Source organism: Salvelinus fontinalis, chromosome 1, assembly GCF_029448725.1.
Source record: "Salvelinus fontinalis isolate EN_2023a chromosome 1, ASM2944872v1, whole genome shotgun sequence".
NCBI lineage: Eukaryota > Metazoa > Chordata > Actinopteri > Salmoniformes > Salmonidae > Salvelinus > Salvelinus fontinalis.
Genome location: NC_074665.1, coordinates 56,133,322 through 56,157,424, shown reverse-complemented (window position 1 = coordinate 56,157,424; position 24,103 = coordinate 56,133,322). Strand labels below are relative to the sequence as shown.

Genomic DNA, 24,103 nt, shown 5'->3' with positions numbered 1-24,103 from the left:
GGTGTGTGATGATTTACATTAAAGAACATATCCGATGTAAACAAATTGAGTGGTCATGTGATAATGAACTAGAATGTATTGGCCTGAACGTTACACTGTCTCCCCAAATGTCTTTTACCCTCATTGGAATGTATAGACCACCTTCCACCAAAAGTGTGTTTTTTGATCAGTTTAATAACATGCTTAATGAATGTGATTTTGGGAAAGAGGTCATCTTAATGGGAGATTTTAACATTAATTATGAAGACAAGTGTTGTAGGAAAACCCTCAAACTGATCACTAATACCTTTGACCTTATACAGCTAGTTAAAGGGCCAACCAGGGTGACTTGTTGCTCTAAAACACAGATTGATTTGGTGTTCAGTAATAAACCAGAGAGAGTGACTAAATCATTCAATATGGTTACTGGGCTGTCTGATCATAATCTGACACTTATAGCCAGAAAGCTGTCTAAGAGCAGGTTTAACCTCTCTACTGTTAGAAAGCCGGATCAACTAAGAATACCTAAGAGTGAATTAAGTTATTTTGAAAACGCAATTAAGGGAATTAACTGGAATGATCTCTTGTCCTATACAGACGTGGAAGCTGATAGTCAGGTTTTTCTATCCACAATCCAGACTACAATAAATGGTTTCCTAAAGAAAATCAAATCCAAACCTGGCCAAAAGAGCACTCTTCCTTGGCTAAATGGAGAAATCTGGAAATTGATGAAAGAACGAGATTATGCTCTAAAAATAGCCCTAAGATCTAAATTAGAGCATGACAGATGTAGGTTTACCATGTTGAGAAATAAGGTGATGAAAGAAATCAGACAGGCCAAGGCAAACTTTTTTATTAACATAATTGGTGAAGCAAAGGGAAATTCTAAATTGATATGGGAGAATCTAAAAAAGTTAACAGGGAAAGACCATAGTAACACTGCAAAAAGACTAGAAATCATGGTGAATAACAATCTAACACAGGATGCAGTCAAAATAGCAATAGCCTTCAATTCCTACTTTATTGACTCTGTCAGAGTACTGACACAGAACCCCTCCACTGGTTTCTTGGGCTCAGTGCTAGTGAATGACACTCAACCTGTCTTCATCATAAGGGAGGTTTCTGAGTCAAAGGTGAACAAGGTGATTAGCTCACTAAAGAACTCTAAAGCCAAAGATGTGTTTGGGATGGACTCTACCTTTCTTAAAAACTACAAAGAGTCACTCATTGGCCCCATTACTAAGGTCACCAACACATCTATTGGTCTCGGTGTGTTTCCAAGGGTATGGAAGTCGGCCATAATAACGGCCATCTTTAAATCAGGCGACCCTGCTGACGTGAGTAACTACAGGCCCATTAGTATACTACCTCTGGTGTCAAAGGTTGCTGAAAAGTGTGTAGCAGAACAACTGATTGCCCACCTCAACAACAGCCCCTTCACATTACACTCCATGCAGTTTGGCTTCAGAGCGAAACACTCCACAGAAACGGCCAACTGCTTTCTTCTGGAAAATGTGAAGTCCAAGATGGACAAAGGGGGTGCTGTTGGGGCTGTGTTTCTGGACCTAAGGAAGGCTTTTGATACTGTTAACCATGAGATTCTCATCACAAAATTGTCCAAGTTCAACTTTTCCCCTGATGCCTTGAGATGGATGAAATCATACCTTGAAGGCAGAACTCAGTGTGTCAGAGTGAGCAATGAGCTGTCGCTCACTCTTAGCTATGATGTGGGCGTGCGCCAAGGGTCAATACTGGGGCCCCTCCTGTTCAGCCTGTACATTAATGATCTGCCTTCTGTCTGTACTGGGTCTGAAGTTCAAATGTATGCAGATGATACAGTGATATATGTGCATGCAAAGAGCAAACAACAAGCTGCACAATAACTCACTACTGTAATGGTCCAGGTTACAAAGTGGCTCAGTGACTCGTGTTTGCATCTCAATGTGAAAAAAACGGTTTGCATGTTCTTCACAAAGAGGGCAACAGATGCTACTGAGCCAGATGTCTATGTGTCAGGGGAGAAGCTCCAGGTGGTATCCGATTTTAAGTACCTTGGCATCATACTTGATTCCAACCTCTCTTTTAAAAAGCATGTGAAAAAGGTAATTCAAATAACCAAATTCAACCTAGCTAATTTCCGATTTATACGAAATTGTTTGACTACAGAGGTAGCAAAACTGTACTTCAAATCTATGATACTCCCCCACTTAACATACTGCTTGACTAGTTGGGCCCAAGCTTGCTGTACAACATTAAAACCTATTCAGTCTGTCTATAAACAGGCTCTCAAAGTGCTTGATAGGAAGCCCAATAGCCATCATCACTGTTACATCCTCAGAAAGCATGAGCTCCTGAGTTGGGAAAATCTTGTGCAATACACCGACGCATGTCTTGTATTCAAGATCCTAAATGGCCTGGCTCCCCCTCCACTCAGTATTTTTGTTAAACAGAAAACCCAAACATATGGCAGCAGATCTACAAGGTCTGCCATGAGAGGTGACTGTATAGTTCCCCTAAAAGCACCTTTAGTAAATCTGCATTCTCTGTGAGAGCTTCCCATGTCTGGAATACACTGCCATCAGACACACATAACTGCACCACATATCACACTTTCACAAAATGCTTGAAGACATGGCTAAAGGTCAATCAGATTTGTGAACATGGTCACTAGCTGTGTGTTGCCGCTTTCCATGTCTGTTGTCTGTAACTTGTGAGGTGTGGAAACACTTTGTTGCTTTTATGAATTTTGTCTTGCTGCTTTTTGTTCAATGTTGCTCTGTCTGTATGCTACGTCTTGCTTGTCCTATGTTGCTTTGTCTGTATGCTATGTCTTGCTTGTCCTATGTTGCTATGTCTTGCTTGTTCTATGTTGCTATTGTCTATATTGTAATTGTTTTTAATAACCTGCCCAGGGACTGCGGTTGAAAATTAGCCGGCTGGCTAAAATCGGCACTTTTACTGAAACGTTGATTAATGTGCACTGTCCCTGTAAAAATAAAAATCAACTCAAACTCAACTCAACAGTGTCACCAGCAAAGCACCTCCACACCATCACCCCACACCTCCTCTTCCATGCTTCACGGTGGGAGCCACACATACTCCAAAACAAGCTCCCGAGTGGTGCAGCGGACTACGGCACTACTTCTCAGTGATAGAGGCTTCACTACAGACCCTGGTTCGATCCCGGGCTGTATCACAACCAGCAGTGATCGGGAGTCCCATAGGGCGGCGTACAACTGACCCAGCGTTGTCCGGGTTAGGGGAGGGTTTGGCCGGGGTAGGTCGTCATCGTAAAATAAGAATTTGTTAACTGACTTTCCTAACTAAATAAAGGTCAAATAAAAATATAAAATAAAACATGCAGAGATCATTAGTTCACCTACTCTCCGTCTCACAAAGACACAGCGGTTGGAACCAAAAATCTCAAATTTGGACTCATCAAACCAAAGGAAAGATTTACACCGGTCTAATGTCCATTGCCCGTGTTTCTTGGACCAAGCAAGTCTCTTCTTATTATTGGTGTCCTTTAGTAGTGGTTTCTTTACAGCAATGTGTCCATGAAGGCCTGATTCACGCAGTCTCCTCTGAACAGTTGATGTTGAGATGTGTCTGTTACTTGAACTCTGTGAAGCATTTATTTGGGCTGCAATTTCTAGGGCTGGTAACTCTAAATGAACTTATCCTCTGCAGCAGAGGTAACTCTGGGTCTTCCTTTCCTGTGGCGGTCCTCATGAGAGCCAGTTTCATCATAGCGCTTGATGGTTTTTGGGACTGCACTTGAAGAAACTTTAAAAGTTCTCTAAATTTTCCGGATTGACTGACCTTCATGTCTTAAAGTAATGATGGATTGTCGTTTCTTTTTGCTTATTTGAGCTGTTCTTACCATGATATAGACTTGGTCTTTTACCAAATAGGGCTATCTTCTGTATACCACCCCTACCTTGTCACAACACAACTGATTGGCACAAATGCATTAAGAAGGAAATAAATTCCACAAATGAACTTTTAACAAGGCACGTCTGTTAACTGAAATGACTACCTCATGAAGCTGGTTGAGAGATTGCCAAGAGTGTGCAATGCTGTCAAGGCAAAGGGTGACTACTTTGAAGAATCAAATAAAAAAATATATTTTGATTTGTTTAACACGTTTTTGGTTACTACATGATTCCATATGTGTTCTTTCATAGTTTTGATGTCTTCACTAATATTCTACAATGTAGAAAATTGTAAAAAAAAAAAAGAAAAACCCTTGAATGAGTAGGTGTGTCCAAACTTTTGACTGGTACTGTAAGTCCAAAGGGGTTTTCTCCCAGGTGATGATATCCAATCTCCTCTGATGGGCCGGCCTTTCCATTTGTCACGCGGCATTGTTCGACACAAACTCAATTGAGCAGCTGTAATCTTGGATCATAATGATCATGAATGAGTTCATGGCCTATACATTTTCCGTGCATCTAGAATATAATTGATGAGAGTTTTCCTTTAAATATATCTTTAATGGGACACAGAGTTGAGCCAAAATTTGAGCCAATATTTGGAATTGGGTCAGAGGGAATTACATGTCATTCCTGATTAAACTTGCTGTGTATATTTCCTCAAAGCCCCCCCCAATTGTAAAATCATGGCAGATCACTGAGGGCATACAGAGTATAAAAAAGAACATGACTTAATATTTCAGTTAAAGACAGAAAGAAAGGGGAGTAAACTACAGACTATTGAGGACATGCATGTTTCCTATTCTAAGGACTATAATGAGAGAAGAGGGGGTGGGGCTGTCACTCAACAGAGCCCATTGTGAATTCCTGTCATTATGTAAGAAACTCTCATATTAGCAGATCTGTACAGGGAAGCTTAAAATAAACAGTAGATAGGCTAAGCCAACTGGAACTAATTAAATAATTACATCCAGTACAATGAACAATTTACATGGATGAATGTAAGAACAACTACTGGAACATTTATTTCCAATAACGGAATAATATTAGTGCCATATTGATGAAACAATGTTGTTTTTTGTCCCCAAAATGTAAAACCTTGAACAGTTAGATATACAAATATTCATATTGTCGTGCAAAAATAATATTGTTGTGTCAAAATAAGATTGGCATAAAGTGCCTCCAAAAATACATGATGTATGGCTAAAAGACACTGTTCACTCTCCTTTTTAATTTGTTTTCACAACAATGACTGGGAAAAATGGTGGAGAGTAACAGCGCTAATGAATAAAACTGATTTTAACAAGTGGCCGACACATAGAAGACGAAAATGAAATAACTGCCAGGACAACACGATGAAAAAAAGAGTCTATGAACTATTAAGTCTATCAACTAGGCCCATGTCTTTCTTTGTTCTACCTGTGAGAAGTATCACACTTTTTTAGAAACAACAAAACATTACTCAAACTGTCTAAAGGTACTTCCCAAACGTAACACTTCGTATGGGTAAACTAACAGTAACATTTTAAAGGTAGACTCAGCGATATGACGCAGGTGCACAAAGTAAACAGAATAGTGGGTCAATTTCCGCAACAACTAAGAGCGTTGAACGCAAGGCTAAACTTCTTAGCTGTTTTGGTCCTGTACCTACCACGCTCTAACAACGTGAAGGGAACCCATGCACATGCTCAGATACTGTGTGTGACTGTGTGAGAGCGGAATCTTGCATCTCGCTCATCGCAATATCTGTGGTGCTGCTTGTGGCAACGTCATTTCGCTGAGTCCACCTTTAAATATCCACATTATTCAATATGATTTACAAATACTGAAACTTTTCTTAAACAATGTCAGTGGGAAGGCAATCATTGACCCTGAGTTTGACAGCACTAAAAAAAACCCACTGACAAAAATGACTTTGTTCCTGTGCAGTGAATATGAATGGCAAAGCTGTTTTTGCAGTGTGGGATTTTCCCGCAGTGCTGTTCTGATTGAATTCCAGCGTGTAACTGTAATCTGCACAAAAAGACTGCAACTGGAGCAGCATGAAATGCCTTCATAACACAGATGGACTAATATATGTTCTCATGAAATATTCAATGATATTATGGTGGGATGATGGGCTGGCAATAAAAACTAAAGGGCAAGGCATACTGACTCTACGAGCCTTGGCAACCTATCTAATAAAAGCCACATTGTATATTCGCAAACAAAGTGAATGCCCTCAAGTTGAAATTAATAATGTCACTATGATGGCTTTAAGAAAAGGGTGTGTGCGTGTGTGTGTTTGGTTCTGTGTATGCGTGTGTCTGTGTATCGTGTCTGTGCATGCATGCGTGCATGTTGATGTCTATTTATCCTGTCTTTTTCTGCTCAACTTTAATGAAACGAATCCAATAAAGATAAGTTGATTAGGGAATCTTTGAGTGGAGTAATGCTCCCTCTATGTGTCTAGCTGTTTGGGATGGCTTTCATGTTATAGGAGAGATCACATCAATAACAGGTATGTTGTATCAGAGCTGGTTAATGGACAGACAAAACCCTTCATTTCCTCTGTGAGATCACCCCTGGGTTCCCATTGTTTAAGAGTCCACCAGAAAAGCCTCTCACCCCCTGAAGCACACAGGTGAAAACAGCTTGAAATTACAAACATTATCTGACATTTTGAAAGAAAATGAAATGAATAAACTGGTTTTGCCATCGGAATCCAAATTTGATTACAAAGCACATGCCTGCTAGAACGTGTTTTTCTGGCCCATTCAAATTCGAGGCATGCTCAAACGCTCCCCACATCTAATAGATTTTTCCACCCCGCCACACAATTTACTGCTTACAGATTTAGAATTATTTGGCTTCCGGCCAAACTTCAGTCATAAGGGAATTAATGATATGAGCAGATCAGTGAGCGAAAAACAGCTTGTGATTCTCTCTCCAACAGGTTTGAAAATAATGAAAAGGACATGCCCATAAACCAAAACCCACTGCTATCAGAGTCACACAATCAATAGAACACTCCATTGAATTACTTCAAAGCTTAGGATAGTTCAAGAATTTGTTTGAGGAAATTGCATAGGGAGAGAAAATGACAAAGGGAGCGTATGGCATCTATCTGATTAATACACAGTTGAATGAAGAATATGCTTTACAACAAGACATCCTTTGATTTCAAATCCATGCCTTTGTCTATAGGATCACAATATATGTGTCATAGTCTGTTTCCTCCCACAGTATAATAGAAAAGCTACATAAACTACAATCATATGTTTATTACTGGGATAATTCAAGCTAGAGAAAGAAATCTGGTTTCTATTCTCTTATCATTCCGTTGAGCTCTCTCTGAAAGATAATGCGAAGGTTATAATCTATAGACTGTATCAATTCAAAATATTTAAACTGAAACATTTTCTGAAGATTGCCAGTGGCAGCATCTGGACAGTTATAAATAATGTATAATGCTTTATGCACTGGATTAATTATATTTATATGGAGCACCTGTGAAACATACCATTTTCATTCAAGTAGGAATGTAAATGTTGTTAACTAGAAAGCAGCATGGTTGACTGTTCTTCCTGTAAATAATTTAATCATCGACCTCCAGCTAGGTGAGAAGAGAGGGGGGTAGAGAAAGAGTAAAAAATGTGACCTTGCACAATTCATGTCATCATGTCACAGCACAAGTCTTTCTGGGTGAAAGAGCTGCAGTTGTGAAGAATGAATCATGACCCAAATGATCCACACATGTTCTCTCTCTCTCTCTCTCTCTCTCTCTCTCTCTCTCTCTCTCTCTCTCTCCCTCTCTCCCTCTCTCCCTCTCTCCCTCTCTCCCTCCCTCCCCTCATTTCCTTCCTCAACATCGGGGCTTTTCTTAATTGTTGGAACATACAGTAGATGGCTAGATGCAGATACTGATGTCACAGTAATATACTGCATGTACAAAGCTTGAGGTTAAAAATATATATTAAAATAAACATCTTAAGCCATATGTCTTTTGCCAGATGTCCTGTATGGTAGAGATCCCATATCATATTATTCTTGTAACAACACATTGAGGTTTCTCCTATATCTTCCCCAGAAATTACATCTTTGTCAAATAGAACACACGTAGTCCGTTCAACACCAGATTATATTTGTACAATCTCTTTATTCCTCACTGTATTACACAACATCTATCAGTCTCCTGTCCAGTCCACTGGAATAGAACAAGAAGAAACCAATTTTGACAGGCCCAAAATTGGGACAGTTCTCTTAGGGATCGATGTAAACTTTCCCTGCTAAGGCTGCATGGTGGAATTGGTCTCTTTACACCTGCAAGTCCAGATAAGTGTAATTTTGCTCTTAACCCTGACCATTTAGTATGTGGAGAGCCTTGAAAACAGTTCATTCTTCCTCAAGACGGCACTTGAATTATAATAGCCATCTCCACTCTCACTCCACTCTCACTGTAAAAATAATCACTGTAGTCGATGCGGCGCTCTAGCTAGCAGGCAAGGCAAGGGCACTGTTTTTCAAATTAATTACAGTGGAGATCTCGGGTTTTCCTATCCTTTGTGATCAGAGCACATAGCTTAGTTGCTATAATATCACATCATATAAATAACATAAACAATAGCACTGTGATTCTGCTATTCATGACACATTTGTAGAGAGCATTATTTAAGCTTTCCATGCACTGCACTTCTCATTGACTGTCTGCCAGGAAATATTTGGATGCACTAGCATACAAAATGTTTCCCTCGAACAATAGAACAGTGTATTACTATTTAGCGCACAATTGATTTCCATGCAATCTCTGTCAGTATCCTGTTCTTTCAATTAATAAATGGCTCTGATATATACTGTAGATCATCCATGTTATGAATAGAACTGATAAAGCACGAAAGCTCTATCCAACAATAAGAAACTCAATGACTTATAAATAATAATTTCCCCAAAATATCTAAAATCAAATAATGATTCAGAAGCTTTAACAAAACCTACATTGCTAGCGGCATGACACTCGTGGAAAGCGTGCAATATCTCTTGTTGATTCATTTTTCATTTCAATCATCAGCTCATCACAGCCATATAGCTATCCAAACTGCAGCTCACTGGAATAGCGTGCCTTTGTTGAATGATTCCTCTCTTATCGTTAGAAAGCCAACGGCAGGCAAGCGAGGGAACACATGCCACAGGGCTAGGGTGGCTGGTGCCCTGCCAGGGGAGTTCTGCTGACCCGGCACATTCAGCTGGCAGCCAGTGAGAGACTCCACTGGAGGGACAAGTGCATTTACACAGCCTGATGGAGTCATTAATGGCTACATCGCTCATTAGCATCACACAGACACAGACAATATTAGAAGGTGACGAGACTGACATCAGAAAAATCGATACAGCTTTTTTTGTCCCTCTGATATTTTCTGCTATTCCTATTACACAATCACCACAAACGCATATATAGAGAAGCACTGGCACACACACACACACACACACACACACACACACACACACACACACACACACACACACACACACACACACACACACACACACACACACACACACACACACACACACACACACACACACACACACACACACACACACAATTGATTCCTCATGTAGTAGAATGACAAAGCGGCCATTATTGATTCTCCAATCCACTTTCTGTATGAAAATGTAATGATATAGAGTGTGTTCAAGGGCAATGTAACACTCAAATGAAAAAACAAGCAAATTCTCCAGCTACTGGAGGATATATGCATCATACACAACACCCAAAACAATAACAACCATCAATAGCCCATTCTGCTTTTTCTCAATTTTCTTTGTCTATGTTGTTTCTTCTATACAGCAGTATCTCTAGAAATCCCAAATTGATACAACTATGTGTGACAAGACCTTCTACTTCTATTGACGTCAATGGGAGATATTTATATGAAGACAGGAAGGACTCTGTTAACTATGAATTAAAAGAAAAACATGAAATTGGAGTTAGAGAATGCGGAATGTGTCATTAACATTCTATGACAATTATGCTACTTCATCTGAAGGGCTAAAAACAAAAATATACTCAAAGTCCTTCACATTTCTTCTGTTTAAATAAACCAGCAAATATGTAATATCTGCAAGGATTAGCATGACTCATCAGCCTCCTTTATATCTTGTGATTCATGTTCTGTTCAATGCAGCAGTAAAATACCACAATGAGCAGTGTTGAACCGTGAGGCACTTCTATGCCTTAAGAGAAGGCCTAAGGATTTATGAAATAATTGTCCTTTTTTATTTAATCTTTTCAATAATATTTTAATGATGTTCTGAATTAAAGATGCAGCCCGGGATCTTAATTAAAACCCCTTACACTGGCCTCCCGAGTGGCGCAGCGGACTATGGCACTGCATCGCAGTGCTTCAGGTGTCACTACAGACCTGGGTTTGATCCCAATTTGGGACAAAAAAAGGGGGTAAAATACAAATTAAAATCAAAAAATTCAAACCCTTACACGCATGGAAATGGGCCTATATGGATAGCTTGAAATGTTTCTAAAATAACTATAAAAAGCACATGCATGACCATGGTAGCAATTGAAAGAGAACACTTTATCAGACCAAAAAGTGAGGACACAACAGTTCAACTGATACACGACTGAATCCAAACATTACACTGTTGATTTTATGTGCATTTGACATTTACTCTACCTGTCACAGCATTTGTCAACAATCAAATCTGAAAATAGTCTGGATACATTCAGTAACATAATAAGAATATGGTTTGAATGAAAGGTCTAACATGTCTTAGTTAGGCCACGCACCTCTCCAAACTGGCCAATTTCTTCACAATATGACAAACATAGGCTCCTTCTGTTCAAGAAAACTCAGGGTATACAGTTGAAGTCAGAAGTTTACATTCACCTTAGCCAAATACATTTAAACTCAGTTTTTCACAATTCCTGACATTTAATCCTAGTAAAAATGCCCTGGTCAGTTAGGATCACCACTTTATTTTAAGAATGTGAAATGTCAGAATAAAAGTAGAGAGAATTATTTATTTCAGCTTTTATTTATTTCATCACATTCCCAGTGGGTGAGAAGTTTACATACACTCAATTAGTATTTTAGTATTTAAATTGTTTAACTTGGGTCAAATGTCTCGGCTAGACTTCCAGAAGCTTCCATAAGTTGGGTTACACCAGCTCTGCCATTCCTCCTGACAGAGCTGGTGTAACCGAGTCAGGTTTGTAGGCCTCCTTGCTCGCACACGCTTTTTCAGTTCTGCCCACACATTTTCTATAAGATTGAGGTCAGGGCTTTGTGATGGCCACTCCAATACCTTGACTTTGTTGTCCTTAAGCCATTTTGCCACAACTTTGGATGTATGATTGGGGTCATTGTCTATTTGTAAAACCCATTTGTGACCAAGCTTTAACTTCCTGACTGATGTCTTGAGATGTTGCGTCAATATATCCACATCATTTCTCTGCCTCATGATGCCATCTATTTTGTGAAGTGCACCCATCCCATCTGCAGCAAAGCACCCCCACAACATGATGGTGCCACCTCCGTGCTTCACGGTTGGGATGGTGTTCTTCGGCTTGCAAGCCTCCCCCTTTTTCCTCCAAACATAACGATGGTCATTATGGCCAAACAATTTTTGTTTCATCAGATCAGAGGACATTTCTCAAAAAGTACGATCTTTGTCCCCATGTGCAGTTGCAAACTGTAGTCTGGCTTTTTTATGGTGGTTTTGGAGAAGTGGCTTCTTCCTTGCTGAGCGGCCTTTCAGGTTATGTCGATATAGGACTCATTTTACTGTGGATATAAATACATTTGTACCTGTTTCCTCCATCATCTTTACAAGGTCCTTTGCTGTTGTTCTGGGATTGATTTGCACTTTTTGCACCAAAGTACAATAATCTCTAGGAGACAGAACACGTCTCCTTCCTGAGCGGTATGACAGTTGCGTGGTCCCATGGTGTTTATACTTGCATACTATTGTTTGTACAGGTGAACGTGGTACCTTCAGGCATTTGGAAATTGCTCCCAAGGATGAATCAGACTTGTGGAGGTCCACATTTTTTTTTCTGAGGTCTTGGCTGATTTCTATTGATTTTCCTATGATGTCAAGCAAAGAGGCACTGAGTTTGAAGGTAGGCCTTGAAATACATCCACAGGTACACCTCCAATTGACTCAAATGATGTCAATTAGCCTATCAGAAGCTAAAGCCATGACATCATTTTCTGGAATTTTCCAAGCGTATGTAAACTTCTGACCCACTGGAATTGTGATACAGTGAATTATAAGTTATATAATCTGTCTGTAAACAATTGTTGGAAATATTTATTGTGTTATGCACAAAGTAGATGTCCTAACCGACTTGCCAAAACTGTAGTTTGTTGACAAGAAATTTGTGGAGTGGTTGAAAAACGAGTTTTAATGACTCCAACCTAAGTGTATGTAAACTTCCGACTTCAACTGTATATAGTTGATACTGTAAATGACATGAGTTTTCAAATATGGAAATGTGAAGTGCACATGTGTTTGGCTTGCTTGTATGACATCAAAGTGGTATTTATTATAATCTTCAACGTCTCATCTTTCAGAACAAAGACTCGTCTCGATTTACAGCATTTCCATTACTCAGACAACAACAAATGTGCAAAAGTAGCCAATTAGAGGGAGGAATGGGGAATATTCAAGTCGGCGGCGCTCAAGTTTATAACAGCTGTCAACACGAATACAGCGCTGTGAAGCGGAGAACCTGCGCTCTGACATGTGTAGCATGTTACTCTACAGCCCATGCGTTCCAATTCAGGCGCTTATCAATCACAAAATCTGTAATTTTTAACATGTATTCCGGATGACAGGGGTATTGAGTGGAAAAGGCTACGCACAACAAATTCGTAACATATTGTACAAATTGGATTCGTAACATATCATACGAATTGCAAAGAATATATATTTGTTGTGGATGACGTAGTACACAATTGGATGAGAATGTACAAAAAACGGGGACCTGTTTTGGCTCGTGAGTATGACTTTCAAAACTACTGGCTGAAATTATACAATCATTTTCATATCTTCAGTTTGTGTTGGAAAAGAAAAGGGTTAACACTGAAAAGAAAAAAATACCCAATCAGGATTTTTCTTCAGCAGTCTCCGGGGAGATAAATCTAGCTATCTAAGTCAGCCATTGGCTGGGACCTCAGAAGCTACACTCTTAGTAAAAAATTTGCTATCTAGAACCTAAAAGGGTTCTTCGGCTGTCCCCGCAGGAGAACCCTTTGCCGACAGGTCATTGCGCAATAGCAAGCACGGTCTAACTAGCTAGCTTTTGTTGTAGGCTAGTGTGCAGCGGCTGCGGCAGGTGTTATCGAAGAGGATGTTGTTGCTAATTTGTTAGCTTTGCCCTTTTCAAAATGAACTTTCAACAAGAAGTTAAATTTCAAATTATTGTCATCTGGTAAGTGGAGGGCTCCTGAGTGGCACAGCGGTCTAAGGCACTGCATCTCAGTGCTAGAGGCGTCACTACAGACTCCCTGGTTTGATTCCAGGCTGTATTACAACTGGCTGTGATTGGGAGTCCCATAGGGCGGTGCACAATTGGCCCAGCGTTGTGCAGGTTTGGCCTGTGTAGACCGTCATTGTAAATAAGAATTTGTTCTTAACTGACTTGCCTAGTTAAATAAAGGTTAAAGCTTGCTTGCTGTTGTTAGCTCTATTTGAAAACAACTTGTGTGTGAAACATTGTTGCATTTAAACTCTAGATTTTGTGTGCTGAATGTGAAAAAGCTGTTTACAATGGGAAGTAATAGTTGTACATATCGACTTGGAAACACTCCATGGTGCGTGCTGCATATTACAGTCACTGTCCTTTCAGCATCACAAACCTGTTTAATCTCACATCCTTTTACGTGTCACTGTTTTCTCTTTTGATGATAGAGTGACAGTGATGGCATTAGGTTACCAGTTTGGTTGTTGTTGCTGGTAGCATTGTCCATGCGGGTGCTGCCTCTGTGTGAGTGGCATCCCGAAGCATGGCTCAGCCTTAGGCCTGTTTGATTCAGTTGGGCACATTAACTGTTGCTATATTGGTACAACGTGTTGGAAGATTATTTTCCGCCACTGAAGACCTAGGTCCAATAGCCACGGTTCGCCACTGCTACAATGCAGCTATCAAATACCTCAATGACATCAATGATACAAATTAAGGATGTCAGAGGTCTGAGGCAATTATACAGAATGTACATGCAATTATAACTGTACAATTATGTAACATGAGCAAAAATAAATGCATAATGAAACCATTTTGAATTGGTCATACATGTATTATTGTGCATGTGTGGCTCTTCTAGTGATGTGTAATCCAAACTGGTAACTATTTATACAAAGCCTCCATCTATAAGAGGTTTATAATTACACAGTTATAATTCCATGTATAAATTATGTCAATCATAACTCAGAATTCTAGTGCTTGTTCAAACTACAGATCGACAGCCACACAAAATAGCTTGAAAGACAGGAAAGCTGCTGTCCTTACCCAGTTGAGACCTCTCCCTTTGGATGTCTCTGAAGTTGAGGCCGCTGGTGAAGGTGCTCTCCCTGTATCTGTGGAGGGCCTCTCTGTGTCCGTTGGTGCCCAGCTCCCTCAGGACAGAGGGCTTCAGAGGCGCTGCCCGCAGCCCGTGGGACCATTCCGAAAACTCTGGGACTGTCCACTTCACCAGGTCCTCCAACCGAACAATCACCTTCTCTGACACAGCAATGACCTCATGCTATAAGAGAGACAAGAGAAGGAAGGGGGATACCTAGTCAGTTGCACAACTGAATGCATTCAACCGAAATGTGTCTTCCGCATTTAACCCAACCCTTATGAATCAGAGGTGCGAGGGCAGGGAGTGTGAGGTCAGGAGGAAAATAACTACCATGGATATGTCAACTCCTAACACCACCTTAAGACTAATATAATAGTTACTATTAGAGATGGCGTCATAACTTGCAATGGTAAGTAGGGTGAACTTTTCTAAGCAACCTTTTGTTCAAATGTAATATTCTAGTCTACCACCCTTGAACAAGTTGTTTTCCAATAGCTTTTTCAATCTTTCCCTTTTGAGGAATTGCAATGAAAAAATTGTAACATAGAAATGTTGAAATGTGGTTTCATTTTGAGGAGTAATGGGCGCTGTTGTGCTTGTTATCGGGCCGGAGTGGTACGAGATTGTTATTAAGCTGCGGAATCTGGAGGACAGATGTGTCCATCTGGAGAAACACACTTTTTAACACTTACCTTGCATCTGTCTGTACACCTTTCCCTTGAAGCTACCTTTAAGCATTCACACACACACACACACACACACACACACACACACACACACACACACACACACACACACACACACACACACACACACACACACACACACACACACACACACACACACACACACAATCTTTTAATTTGACCACTTTCTCACAGCAGGAACATAATCCTGCAGCAACAGGAAATTTGAATTATTGTGTGGATTCTAATTTATGTAGGGTTCGACATTATTTGTTAGGGCAAATCAAGTCTAAAATTTGAAAGCGGAAATTACAAACTTAAGAAGCCTTTTTAAACCTCAAACACATTTCCAGTTTGCATTTCCTGCAACAGGGTGTCAAATTAAGATCCTACATCTGTACAGTGCCTTTACTACTCTTCATACAGAGTAAATTTGCACAATCCTCATTCCACTGCTAACAAAACTGAGTTAATCAAAAACAAATCGGCAAATAAGAAAAGCTGTAATGGTTAGCTTCCTATAGCAGTGTCTTCTCAGTAAACGGAAACATAAGACATTCGCTTTTGTCACTCCTATAATGAGCTGTCAAGTGGTGGTTGGTTGGTGGTTGAAACTGTTTGCGTGCTGGCGTGATGCAAGGAAGCCTCTTTTTTTTTTAGGTACACATTTCCATAACATAGACCTCCATTTTAGTAACAATCAACAGCAGAGAGCTGAAATTGTTAAGCAGTGATGCCAACAGCCAAAAATCCTCTGGAATTCTTACTGTGCTTTGAAGCAATTGCCTACTTAAACATACTAAACTGGCAAATCATAGGGGATATATTATATTTGATACTACGTCACTCAGAAGATTTCACAATGGATTATGTATTTTGAGTGAGTGTATTCATAACATACTTTATAGCTTTCCTCACAGAAAGTATTCTCTAACATCATTACATTTTATGTGACAGGTGTGGGTGCCAGCGTGTAACCAACTATCCTGTTTTGTAGTGACATGAGTTAGTTAATGAACAGACCACACATTCAAATGCAGTAAAACATCCACACTGAGTTACCATAAAGAGTTAAGGTACTGATAGTGGAAGGAATTGGAAGATAAAACCACCAAGCTGCATATATAGGTCAGAGGTCTCGTGAGGCTACCAATGGAAAGAAGTGACACTTCAAATAAAACAATTCACAAGAGGTTGCTGCTATATCATTTCATGCTCTTTATCATACGATACAATAGGCTTACAACAACCTTAGATGTTTATGGAGCAATAATATTACAATGTGATTTATTACAAAAGGTTCATGATTAATAATATAGGACAGCAAGAGTGAAAGAAAGGCAATATGGTCTGTTACAGAGTCACGGCAAAAGAAATAGTGGAGGTACGCCGTACCGGTAAATGTGAGACTATCACAATTAATAAAACATGCCCAAAAAACAATAGGCTTTTACACCTTAATTTAACATTACTGCATGTCAGCCACATGAAAAATGTGCGAATTGACTGGAAACTGGGTGGTATACGATCCAAATTGGGTTGTGGTTTGAGAAGAACACATTTTGTCAAGGCGGAGATGAGTGGCCGAGACCGAGGCATGCATGGACAACAGTCGATGCATCAATTCAGGCCTAATGTAGGCCTAATGTTAATCGCAGAATGGCATTACAATACACACTATGTTTTGTAACTGATGTCTCTTTCCATTCATCAAATTGCAGGTGCACTGTTGGGGTTTGGATGTTGAAATTATTTTCTGAGTGAACGAATGTGCACAGGTAGCCTACCTATATAATGACTGGTTGTGTTTATGCCACATTAAAAGGCATAGGCAGCATGTCCATAAGGCTAGGGGAAGCTAAACTTTCTCTAAAGTAAATGTAAGTGCCAAGATTCTATAGCCTAATTAGCTTACTCCTGTCTATACATAAATAAATACAATTCAAAATAGGCTACTACACCAGAAAGCATGATTTGGCCATAGAGGATAATTTGCTTCAAAAAAATTGCATAGCCTACAGTTAGAAGGGCCCGCAATTTGGGCAGCGCGCGCTGCAAATACTAAATAGATCCTTGTTGAGTTGCGACTGTCAGTGAAAAGCAGAGAGACCCAGCTAGGCATATAACAATATTTACAAACAGAATCACATTCAAAAAATTGAAAAGCATATGGCTATTGCTGTAAAGAGATGACAATGAAAAGTGTCGATTAGTTATCAAAATCCATACCTTAATTGAGCAAACAGTAGCCTTTCTTATTGGCACCGGTGGAGAACATCGGCCATATCCCCGGTGAGTGTGCATATTCACTGTCTTTATCATTGGGTCAGTGCCACTTTTGTTAGTTTTTGGACAATAATTTCCTCCTCCAGGATAGATGGACATCATTGTATTTGTGTCTCCTCTTTTCGTAGGCCGATTATATGGATCAGACAACATCGTTTTTATTGATCTGTTTGTCAGTGTCAGCAGAGTAGGCTACCCTGTAATTTTTGTAGTTGGATTTTTTTTATTTTATGCGTGCGTGCACTTGGGTGTTCCATACCTGTAAGAAATGTAATCTACTTTAACCCCTGCAGGACATACTGGATATGACCCCTTTTTTAAAACTTTAAAACAAATAATATATGAGCGCTTATATAACATGTTTGGAATGTCAACTGTGTAAGAGCAATTAACGTTCCCAGGACTACTAATAAATGATACAGTATATCAATTAGGTGATAATGAGTCATTAGCCAGTTTCAGATGTGCTTGAAGCTCCAGATGCATTGACATGAAGCAAAGGTCACAAGGGAAGTCTATATGTAATGTTAGGAAGACTAGATCTAAAGAGCAATCTTAGCGTCAAAGCGATCTAAAGTAGAGTTGAAGGCCCTATTGACTACAGAGAAACAGTGTGCTTTTATGACTGTTAAAATTCAACAATTAATGCTACTAAACAATAATTGCATGATCTGTCAAGTTCCATAAAATCCATATCATTCCGTAAAAAGAACACCACCGTTTTTGAACTGTAAGGGACATTCCTTAATGTCACCATTGTAGGGCAAAGTGGTACATTGGTTGGACAGGTCTTTCAGTTAAGAGTCAAGAGTCCCACAGACAGCCCCTGTCATGCTGAGAAGGTTTCAGTCTGGTGGCTCAGGGGGTCAACCCAGGAATTCCTTGGGCCAAAAGGAGATTAGTAATTGAGTAATGGGCATGGTGACATGAACAATGCTCCATGGTGCGCTCGGCTGAGGGAGTGAAATGCAATATGAGTTCATTATCTTTCCTCCTCAGCACTGACCTTGGCTACAGTGTCTCAAAACAAACTCAACTATCTAAAAAAAAAAGAGGCCAGGAGATGCTAGGGGGCTAATATATTCTACTGGGACTGTTTTAAAATGGAACTGGGTTAAATAGTTGTTTTATGCCTGCAATCTATATGCCTGCAAGATATTGGCGATCAGATATGCTATAAACTATAAGCAGCTACCATGTTGTTTTGTACAGTGTGTCATTTCAAAAATACATAAAACACACAGTACTGAAAACTATCTGACTTAGTTTGACTGTGGGGTGTGTAATCAAAGACTAAATAATATCAGGCTGAAGCAGTGCTATGAGCATTCACTAAAGAATGAAAATATGCTAAGTACATTCAAACATGTCATCTGTGGTTTCAGTTCTCTAAGGTTATAATGATCCACAATAGCTTGGGGGGTAGAGTCATGCATTATGGGAAATGTTTGATGTTAGTGGTTTGTCAATGACAAGGTGTAAACCAATCCAAATAGCACCAATTTCTTACGTGTGGAGGGAAAAGTCACTGTTATAACACATCATTACATACAGTATATCAAAGAATAGCAGAATATAAAAAACTCATTTATGTGTATGGAAATATCATAAACCAGAATGATGTTTTTGTCTTTGAAGTGCATGACATCCAGTTTAAATTACATTTTAAATTACCACAAGTAATGCCATAAAACAAGATAATAATTTACATGTATTTTAGAAACGCAAAAGGAATTCACTTGAGGGCAACGTTCAGACTTAATGGCTCCTCCCTCTCCCTCTGCCTCAAATTCCTGTCATTGTTGAATGAATAGGGTGATTTGGTGTCATGCTCACTAAACATCTCACATACACTATATATACAAAAGTAGGTGGAAACCCCTTCAAATTACTGGATTAGGCTATTTCAGCCACACACGTTGCTGACAAGTGTATAAAATTGAGCACACAGCCATGCAATCTCAATAGACAAACATTTGCAGTAGAATGGCCTTACTGAAGATCTCATTGACCTTCAATGTAGCACAGTCATAGGATGCCACCTTTCCAACAAGTCAGTTCGTCAAATGTCTGCCATGCTAGAGCTTCCCCGGTCAACCTTAAGTGCTGTTATTGTGAAGTGGAAACGTCTAGGAGCAACAACGGCTCAGCCACGAAGTGGTAGGCCACACAAGATCACGGGACCGCCAAGTGCTGATGCGAGTAGCGCGTAAAAATGGTCAGTCCTAGGTTGTAACACTCACTACCGAGTTCCAAACTGCCTCTGGAAGCAACGTCAGCACAATAACTGTTCGTCGAGAGCTTCATGAAATGGGTTTCCATAGCTGAGTAGCCGCACACAAGCCTAAGATCACATGCACAACGCCAAGCGTTGGCTGGAGTGGTGTAAAGCTTGCCGCCATTGAACTCTGGAGCAGTGGAAACGCGTTCTCTGGAGTGATGAATCACGCTGCACCATCTGGCAGTCCGACGGATGAATCTGGGTTTGGCGGATGCCAGGAGTACGCTACCCGCCCCAATGCATACTGCCAACTGTAAAGTTTGGTGGAGGAGGAATAATGGTCTGGGGCTGTTTTTCATGGTTCGGGCTAGGCCCCTTAGTTCCAGCAAAGGGAAATCTTAACGCTACAGGATACAATTACATTTTAGACGATATGTGCTTCCAACTCTGTTTCAACATGACAATACCCCCGTGCACAAAGCGAGGTACGTACAGAAATTGTTTGTTGAGATCGGTGTGGAAGAACTTGACTGGCCTGCACAGAGACCTGACCTCAACACTATCAAACATCTTTGGGATGAATTGGAACGCCGACTACGAGGCAGGCCTAATCGCCCAACATCAGCGCCCAACCTCACTAATGCTCTTGTAGCTTAATGGAAGCAGGTTCCTGCTGCAATGTTCCAACATCAAGTGGAAAGCCTTCCCATAAGAGTGGAGGCTGTTATAGCAGCAAAGGGGGTTCCAAATCCATATTAATACCCAATGATATTGGAATGACATGTTCGACGTGCAGATGTCCATACTTTTGGTCATGTAGTGTAAGTCGTTATAACACCTTCTATTGAGTTATTGTTTGAATATCTGAACCACCAGATAACATAACTGGAAAATTACTTCCGCAAACATACTCCCTCCAGGAAAATCTGAGAAAAGCAAATAAACAATATATCACCTGATTTCCCTACAAACATGTCCCAAGCACTCAAACACAACCAGTATGGATTTTTGCCTTGAACCAAAGCTGATTCTGGACAGATTCCACCATTTATTTCTACTGCAATCAATACAACTGCTGCAGTCACTGCTTTCCTACCTCACTGCTTTGTCATTTATAGTAATAGAGTGGAGAAGCAGTGACATCCGAGATAATAACAAATTATTAGCTTATGATGCAAAAATACCACACTACTTGCCAATTTTCCATTTCCACGAAGGGTACCTTGAGTACTGCAAAGATAAGGCCTAAGCAATTAGCTGTAGCAGCACTTTGGCGGTTGTAGCTGTAAGTGTTATCTAAAACAGCTCTCTTGAAACATGAGCCAAATAAAGACAGTGTATTGAGCCAACATGTACCGGAGGGGGGCGTTAGGGCAATACCTTATACTGTGTCACTCAATAAGTAGTTTAACGCATGTGACTGTTTTGCAATAGGCGGTTCTCAGACCACAGAATGCAGAGAGACAAATAGAGGTTGTATGATATTCACAATGGGTGTGCCACACAACACAATGCCTTTTCACATTAGCATGCAGGCATTTTTTAGCTAGTGGAGTAGAGGGGTTGTCAGCGAATGCAAAATGAGCACAGTAGGACATGGGTTTCTCTTGTCCCTGCCTACACTGGGAGGGGCGAAGAGCATACAAATACCCGAGCCAGAGGGGAAATGACATAATGCGTTGAGCATTGAACTCAAGAAGGGATATCCAAAGAAATTTATAACCTCCTTTTATCACACTGAGGAAAACACTTATTGTACTCATGACATGTGCACATTTGTGCTGTAAATATGTAGTCTTAGACATACCCATTAGCCAGAGGCAATAACTACGAAGTAAATCTTAGAAATTGAAAGCTGTCTCAGGCTATGCAGATTTGCATAAATATAATTAACTGACTAGTAATAACTGCAGCCAGTTTACCTGTTTGAGTAAATGTCCAATGTAATCTAAGTAGAGCAATTTGCTTTGAGGGTCAAGTTTAAAATCACATTTAATGGGGTCATGATTTTGGCATCAACATCACAGTTTTAGATATCATCATATGTTATGTCATACTCTACTTCAGCTGTGCTGTAGGCTATAACTATCAATTTACCACTACCAACACTCTGGAGTCACTCTGTCGTTTGATCCTGGAAGGAGTCAAATAATATTGTCCAGATATCCAATCATGTGGATGTTACCGCTTTACAATGCAAATCAGGCTTCTCAAGGGGTGGGGCCGACTTGTCCTTATTGCAGAAGTGTGTTTCTAAATGATGGACTGTGCATGCACTCAATGTAATTACAAAGTCATTACATTGTGTAAAGGATAATGCAAATGAAGGATTTTGATGATCCTGGTTGAGTAAAGAAGAAAAAAGGATTAAGTTACATTTATTCATAGCAACACCCACTATAAATACCTTTCTCATGAAAAGGAAATGTGATAGCTACTGTATTACTCAAGAGGAAAGAATGCTTACCATCAGCAAAGGAAAAGACGGTTATGTTTGCATTGCTAATGAAATACAAACCAGGCTTTGTCCTCCCTAATGGCAACTGCAGGCATATTTCATGTGACCATAAAACCAAGTGATCGAAAATTTGATGTTGTGTCGAATAGAGTATTTGGGTAGGTTACAGTGGCATATAGAAAATATGTGATCGTTTTATATACTGCACAAGAAAAGCATATACAAAACTAACCCAAGCTTTTTCGCTCTCTGCCACGCGCTTATGAAATGTGATACAGGCGTCATATTTGGCCACTTAGCAAAATGCCTCAGTTAATCATATTGCTAATGCCAACATATCGGACTACAGTAAGTGTCCTTTTGTAATGCTTTGGCATTTCGACCTGTCCTGATCCTCGGGTAAGAGGGCAGTACATTTGATCTGACAACAATATCATATCGTTAGGAATGCGAATGATTTTATAGACATTTTTATAATTATTAAGTAGTTAGACATGTTAGCACTCGTTTTCAATAGGTCGTGTGCACTTATTCAGCAACCATTCATATGCTATGATGAAAGACTCTGTTGTTGAATCTAGAAGTTGTGATCTCATGCTTTACCATTTCGCAATTTCCTCCTACATGTCACCCATCATGAAATAAAATGACAAACGCTGGATTCGTAGGCTATAGAGGGTTTTCTTCCCCTAATACAATTATCCCCGCACGAGCGTTATTACGCACAGCTGGATAAGATTGAACTGCACATTCAGCAGTCGACACAATGAACAAATAGGCTAAGTAGACAATAACACAGTAATAGACACATGCCGTTTGTTATGGATCAATGTGGGAATCACAAATGCATGCGCATATTATACAATTAATGACCAATGCAGAAAATGCCACATTGATTTATCAACACAGAATATTTGTTAGTCTATACGCTGTTATTCATTTGGGAGCATAAGGCACGTCGTGCGAGCAAAAGAAGGTTATTACCTCTCCATGGCTAACTGTCCTTCCCGAGGGAGTATCTTCGGGTAAGAAATAAAGTTTTGAGCTTGATAAAAGTTGCTTAGTAGTCCTTTCCTCCCACAACAGCTGTAGCTCCGCTATGCAAATCGGATCCCCAGGCTTACATCTCACGAAGAAAAAGTCTCCGAGGGACAGAATTCTTGGTTTACCGTCCCGGTGAAATTTAAACGCCTTGTAGAATATATATGGTCCGTGTAAACCGCAAGAAGAGCCTACCCACTGTGGAGAAAATAGCAAATAACAACTTAATTAATGACTTATTCATATTCAATAAATGAGGAAACCCATTAAATCGCACGACATGCGCAATGACTATGGTTTGACAAATCCTTAAATAACGCACTAATAACACCTGACTGATTTAGAACCATGTAACTATATATTTAATATGTAAAAACAACAAAACATACAAGTATTGTAAATTAGCTGTCTCCAAATTGTTAATATTATGCGAAAGTAGAATATGTTGGTGTATGATTATGTTAGTACGTTACCTTCGGTGAGTTGGGCTCCATCTCGACGTTCTGAATTGATTAAACTCAACACGCTCTCCAAACTTGTTGGATTGAATGGATTGCCGAAGGTCCTGTAAGGACCCTATATGTTTTAAGTTCAAAATCAGTTTGTTGTCAATATAGAACACTTGTAAAAATATTGAGTTCTTCCAAAATTACAAAAAATGCATGGCTTTTTTTGCTGTGCATCAGTTAAACGAATACAAATCCACAGTAGATAATCGTGTACCAATACAATCGTCCGTATTCAATCAGGAACACCACAAATGCCTATTACTATCATTGAATACATGGAATTCGACAAATATAACTATGGAATTAACACTGTGCATCAGTCCGATAATTCCTCAATAGTGTATTTAAGTTATGCGCAATGGAAACATTTTTGTTACCATATAATTGTTGTTGTTTTTTATATGGAAAAATATTTATTCCAGG

General features: G+C 39.8%; 1 protein-coding gene across 2 annotated transcripts in view; it reads right to left on the bottom strand.

The window, feature by feature from the left end:
• The window catches only part of LOC129858223 (AT-rich interactive domain-containing protein 5B-like), a 72,780-nt gene extending 49,062 nt beyond the window's left edge, over nucleotides 1-23,718 (bottom strand). For both annotated transcript variants that reach the window (XM_055927276.1, XM_055927283.1), the window contains exons 1-3: nucleotides 23,645-23,718; nucleotides 23,115-23,369; nucleotides 14,425-14,659 (exon numbers count right to left, since the gene is read on the bottom strand). In XM_055927276.1, coding sequence (XP_055783251.1) covers nucleotides 14,425-14,659; nucleotides 23,115-23,369; nucleotides 23,645-23,665 — 511 coding nt within the window. In that variant the 5' untranslated portion in view covers nucleotides 23,666-23,718. The remainder of the gene's footprint in view (nucleotides 1-14,424; nucleotides 14,660-23,114; nucleotides 23,370-23,644) is intronic.
• Nucleotides 23,719-24,103: the final 385 nt, after the last annotated feature.